Consider the following 6,230-nt stretch of genomic DNA (forward strand, 5'->3'; position numbering starts at 1 on the left):
GCCAATGTAATGGACATGATGAAGCCATGTCATATATCTAAAATGCTCCGCTCCAGAAGCCAGACAACATTTTTAATGGCAATTACATGGACATTAGCGGCTGGCCCAAAGCTCAAGATAAGATGGATGCCTTATGGCAGACATTTATTTAATTTTTATATACATCCTGTATTTGGGAGGCGAATCTTGGACAAACTCCTGGCATACACCAGCGCACAGAGCATGAGGATCAATGCAAAGGCACGGCAGTAGAAATTAGGCAGAAAAAAAAAGATGACTACAAAGCCTAAAGAAACCGCTGCGGCGAGGGAATACTCCGGCTTCAAAGTGAATGAGCAACCACATCAATGCAGACAAGCCGGTCTTCCAAATTTATTCTTGTCCAAACAGCAAACACTCATTGCCTCAATGAGGCGTTTTGGGCGACAAAGTACTGTCCCCTCCAAAAGTATCGGAACAGACAACAAGAAATTAACTTGAAGTGAATAACAATTAATATTTGGTGACGTAACCCTTACTTGCAATAACTGCATCTAGCCTGCGACCCACTGACTTCACCAGAGTGTTGCTTTCTTCATTTGAAATGCTTTTCCATGCCTTTACTGCAGCCTCTCTCGGTTCTTGTTTGTTTCTCGGGGGGTTCTCCCACCGGTCTCCTCTTCAGGAGGCGAAAAGCACGTGCTATGGCGTTACAGTCCTGTGATTGACTTGGCTAGTCAAAGACCATCTCCTTTTCCCCTCTGATGATATCCTTTTTTTGTGTTGGCAGTGTATTTTGCGTTATTGTCCTGTGGTAGGGCAGCCCGGTAGTCCAGTGGTTTGCGCATTGACCTCACAGTGCAGAGGTCGTGGGTTGAATGCCTGTTTTTTTTGTTGAGAAAACTGCTCTAAAATGTATTAAAATTAACTGGAAAAAAAATTGAACCACCCCCCCAACAATAAACACAGATAATAAGAACAGAGTTTTCAAAAGCAATATCACATAAAAACAAAAAGGCATTCTACCCCTCCTCCTCCCACAAAAAAATGTATTCCTCCTGAGCCCATAAGTCCATCTTCAAATGGTTGTAATCACAAATGGATCTGACCCATCGGCAGTATCGATGATGGAATCAGGATCGCTAAATTCTTATCGAACCCCACGCCTAATTGGGACTGAACAGCAACAGGGAAATGCCGGTCCCGGGGTCACAGCAGTTGAGGCCCAATGCCTGAGACAACCTCCTGCACAAATAAGCTTCACGGGTTATTGTAATGTCACAAAGAGAGCAACTGGCAAAAGGAAGGAAGACCTGCTAACGCAACAAGAGTCAGGAACTGGACACGTCTTCCTTTAAAAGATAGCGAGGCCACCAATGAGTTTCTTAATGCAAAGACAGGATTTAAGGCAGCTGCTAAAATTCCTCAACCATGAACACACAAATAGACACACATGCGCGCGCACACACGCACACTCGGCTGTTTTTAAGCGCACGGGCAGCTAATGGGAATCCCTCGTAAGTTTTCCTTCCGCTGCTGCTTTCCTCTCGCAGCCTGGAGGCCCCCGCGATGAATGAGGTGGGAAAAAGCGCTCGGCCATTTGTCTCCAGCCATCAGCGGATTCCTTTTGCTTGGCTAACATGCGCACAGAGGTCAGTCAAAGCGTTTACATTACAGTGGTTCTTCAACTTTTCAGGTCGAGGGACCCAGAACCGAATTGTTTCCAAGGACCCCCTCGTAATCCTTATGCCAATTAAAAAAAGAAAAAAAAAACAAACAAACAAAAACGTATGCCTCTAAATGGCAACCTCTTTGAGAAAAAAGCCAGAATGATTAATTCACATTTCAAAAGTTGTCATCGTATGTTATGTGTTGCGTTTATATTATTTTACACAAATTTATTCTTCTAATATGTCTTATTTTTGAAAAAAAGCAACTTAAAAAAAAAACAAATAGGACGATATTCTAAATAAAATATGCCTTTTGTTCTAACCCCACGCCCCAACATCATTCATGCAGGGATGCCAGAGTTAAGTCAGCATCATATCACAGCTTTTCTTGGCCCAAAGCTAAAGTAGGGAGGAACAATTGACTTAGTATGTTTGTTTTATTGGTGATTCTGTCATCATGTGTAGGTGTGGACATTTTGGACACTGAAGGGGGAACCCCTGATTGAGAAAACAACAATGATGAACTAAAGACAGACTCCGATGCTCTTCTATTCCCCCTCCCACCCCAAAAAGAAAAAAAAAAAAGCAGAATAATCTCAGCACCGCATCTTTGAAGTAGAAACTAGAGGAGGGGTAACACGGTGTAATGAAAGAGCACTTGCGCTTCTTCTGGTTTATTCTGACAAGTGTTAAAAAAAAAAAAAAAAAAAAAAAAAAAAAGAAACAAAATAACCCAAAAGGAGATTCCCCTCAACCCCGCCCCCCTTCGCCCCAAGCCACCACACAATTTGTTTGCCTGTGATTAAGACGCCACAGCAGAGGTCAGCCGAGTGCCTCTCTCATCTTGGAGCAGTTGAAATGATACACTATGACTGCATAAAAGTCACTTAGCTGCCGGTATTTGCTCTTATCCTGCCCCGGCTGTTTAACGTTGCTCTTCCATTGCGAACAATTCCGAACATTATCACAGTCAAGACACTCAGGGAGGAAAATAACTCTCATATTCTTTTTCCCTTTGTCCATTATAGATGAGCACTCAGTTGGTCACTGACCCCTCCCTCCTCTTCACTGCCAGAGAATTTGAGCCAAGCGAGCTACTGTAATTAGATGTCTTCGCCTCGATTACGCAATGTAAAATTCATTTGGATCATCTAATTTACACCGGAAACTCCGAGGTTGGGCATGCAGACATTTTGACGTCATGAATGACGTGCAACTTAAGAATAATGTGGCCACGCACGACACCCTTGTCTGATTAATTGTGTACTTGTTTTTTATTTGACCGTTTTCGTACGAATATTTAGTACAATAATAACTTCATTATTATGTCATGTTAGAGATAAACGACTACACATTCGGACTATAAATTCCGATTATCTTGCTGCCGTCGGAATGGAACTCTGACCCCTTGTATTAAATACTGCCATAACATTCTAAGTTGGGTCACGCACCACTTTTTGCGACCTATAAAACGTCAGGAACATTAAATAACCCACGATTCTATCGACTCAATTTGCACGTGTTCCTCTTTCTATGACTCTGGGTTTCCGTTCAATTCAAAATTTACGTCAAAATACCTGAAAATGAAAAAAATACGATGCTATACTTATCACTACTGCTGAGAGGTCTGATTAGGCAGCTGCTTCCGGAACAATCGGGTTTCGTCAACGGTGAAAACTGGCTCAGCAAGATACCCTCCCTTCTGGATTTTTTGGGGCTAGATGACCCTGAAAAACTTTTGTAGCCAATTCACCTGCGAATGCAGTTTACTCCTGGACACTGAGATTATGAGGATTGGCACGGGCAGCGTCCTTGACTTAGTGCTCTTTCAAAGTTTGGAAAACACTCCGTGCCGTTTCCTGAATGAGCGTTAGGCTGATATTAAGCCTATGTTGATTCTGATAATGAAAGTAATTTTTATTATCTCGGCAAGGATCGAAGAACGTTGCTTCGTGATCACTGTATCCCTCATGGGGACGAAACCCTTCACCTGCGCTAAAATGCAGTCTTTGTCCTTAATAACGGTCGCCACGTTCGACCGACTGAAGCAAAGGAACCACAGCAATGAGCCTTGTTCTGTATAATGAATAATAGTTATTGTTAAATAACTACTGGTATTGTAGTATTAATATTGCAATTTGCATTTTCTGTAACACACGCATGCTAGCGCTTCAACTGTGAGCCTTTTAGCTCATGTCACAGATGATTCAATTCTTGTTTTGGTGTGAATAGCGTGAGCTGGCATGGCGTGTCGAGCCAGCTCACTGCTGTCAGGCGACGTTTGAGTCTGGGTGATGGATCAGCATGTGTAAAAGGGTCAGCAGACTACAACTCCCGCCGTCTGTCGCTGGACAGAGACGCTAACAGGGCCCTGACAGATTCCGGCCCCTCCCTCACAACTTAATTCATCAAGCCCCCAAACGAGGACTTTGTAAGGTCAGACCAGGGAGATCACTAACCTATAACAGTCTCAGTTGAATCAGAGACACAGATGGAGAAAAAAAAAAAAGAAAAGATGATCTTATGTTATGCGGAGACGTATTTGAAAGAAATTAGAGACTCTGGAAGAACAAGTAGTACATGTAGTCGCACCACAATGTTGTGTAAACAATCTCTGATTAATTTAAGCGCGGACATTTGATATTAGTCTACTGAGAATTATTGATTTTTTTTCATGTATTTAAAATAGGAAAAACATCAAAATATCTGGAGAACATGAAAACTTCACATAGTAAGGCCGGAGTCTGGATTGGAACCCACAACCTCAGAACTGTGAGGCAGATAAGATAACCAGTCAGTCACTGTGTTGCCCACTTAAATGCCAAGAGCGAAAAATTTAAGCTGGCCCACTGAAAATTATGGAGATGAACTGAGCAAAAAAAAAGCAAAAAAACCATCAAACTGTTACAGCAGCACCACTAACACAGTTCTCAACAACATTACATCAAGCATCAGACCACTTTCCATCACAGAGAGATGGAGAACAAAACTGTGCTGTAGAGCAAGGGATGGGTTCTCCTGATTTCCCAAATCCCAAATCAAACTAACGTTCTACACCAGGTGGCGAGGCAGAAGAGAAAGTAGGTACAGCATAAACTCCAAAACAACGAATAATGAATAATTATCTCCCAGGATGCTCATTTTTGGATGGATTTTTTTTTTAGGCAAGCAGATGTTATTTAATGACTGCAATAATATTGCCAAAATACATTTGAACAGATAAATGTCTATTGCAGAGTATATCAAGTTCCTATTTGTGTACCGAACAAAATGACTGTGTATTGCATGACTTACTGTGTCTGCCAAAAAAAAAAAAACTCATAAAGACAGCAGATCCGTTTGAATTTTATTATTGCAATGTAAATAAATGCAAAGTACCTCGTTTCTGCATGAAGGTAAAGAGATCGTCCAAAAACTCCTTCCTTTTGGGGTCATTATCCAGCTCGTACAACTGAAGAGGAAACGCCATTATTAGCAGCAGCTCAGACAAATACAGATCATGGACTACTTTGTTTGGATTATATCGTGTTCTAAATAATTAGCATTGCCTAATGAAAGCCATTTTAAAGTTGAAACGATCCATTAGGCACCTTTAATTGCACCCACCCCCTTTTTTATTTTTTATTTTTTAATTAAGTCGCACCTTGGCAAAGTCTCTGGAGGCTTCTCCTCTTCCTCTGCTACTGTCCGCCTCGTCCGCCCAGCTTGCGCTTCCGTTCTGCAAGGGAGAGAAAAGCAAAATACAGATAAGCAAGACAAGTGCATATATTTCATCACCTGTTGTCTGGGTTTGGTCATGTGACACAGAGGTAACACGGCATCGATGTTTGCACTTGTTTCTTAAATCCACCAAACTCCACATTCTTCGTTGGCTCTTCTTGATGGACTCCTTTTAAATAGCGTTCAGAGTGGGCTGCCACATAACTGAAATGCCCGGAGTTACAAGCTACATCTGAGTGAAGTGTGTGGACGAACATGCAGCTGGATGTTAAAATGTCAGAAATGACAAGTTGTTCTTAAAAAAAAAAAAAAAAAAACTGCCACGTTCGAGTGGAACTTATGATGAGATCGAGAAAAAGTTTGTAGTTTTCGAACAGTATTTGGTTGAAATAAAAAATTTTCATCACAGCCGCGCCATTTTATGGCATAATTAAGTATTACGCTTGGTACGCTAATATTAGAACTCGTTTGAGGAAAAACACTGGTTCAAGGTGTAAACTATTCATATAAGCAAATTGTAAAAAGATTTCGGGGCCACTTTTTTTTTTTTTTTTTGCTAGACAAGAATGTTTGCTTTTTGCGCTGGGTTTTGGCCCCTAACCCCCATGAACAGTGATGGTCCGCTGTAAATATTTTTCATGTTTTTCCTCCCATTTGCATGAGGCACACCGACAAGTGGTAAACTGAAGCTCAGAAAGCTAATCCGTTCTCAATCTGTGGGAATGCACTTTTCCTGTGGTTGGGAGGGCGTAACCTCTGGAGTTATTGTGCCCCTGAGCTCCTGTGCCCCCCCCCTTTCCACCAGCAACTACCTCTTTCTTTACCCTCAAACATCTCCATTTGACCTAAACCATCTGCATC

The 6,230-nt window shown here is 41.8% G+C and overlaps 1 protein-coding gene across 1 annotated transcript in view; it reads right to left on the reverse strand.

Moving 5' to 3' along the window:
* LOC109513880 (AT-rich interactive domain-containing protein 3B-like) overlaps positions 1 to 6,230 on the reverse strand; it is an 89,791-nt gene that overhangs the window by 29,207 nt on the left and 54,354 nt on the right. Inside the window, exons 3-4 of the mRNA XM_019866579.1 lie at positions 5,293 to 5,367; positions 5,028 to 5,100 (exon numbers count right to left, since the gene is read on the reverse strand). Coding sequence (XP_019722138.1) covers positions 5,028 to 5,100; positions 5,293 to 5,367 — 148 coding nt within the window. The remainder of the gene's footprint in view (positions 1 to 5,027; positions 5,101 to 5,292; positions 5,368 to 6,230) is intronic.

The sequence above is a fragment of the Hippocampus comes genome, unplaced genomic scaffold (assembly GCF_001891065.2).
Source record: "Hippocampus comes isolate QL1 unplaced genomic scaffold, H_comes_QL1_v1.1 scaffold82, whole genome shotgun sequence".
NCBI lineage: Eukaryota > Metazoa > Chordata > Actinopteri > Syngnathiformes > Syngnathidae > Hippocampus > Hippocampus comes.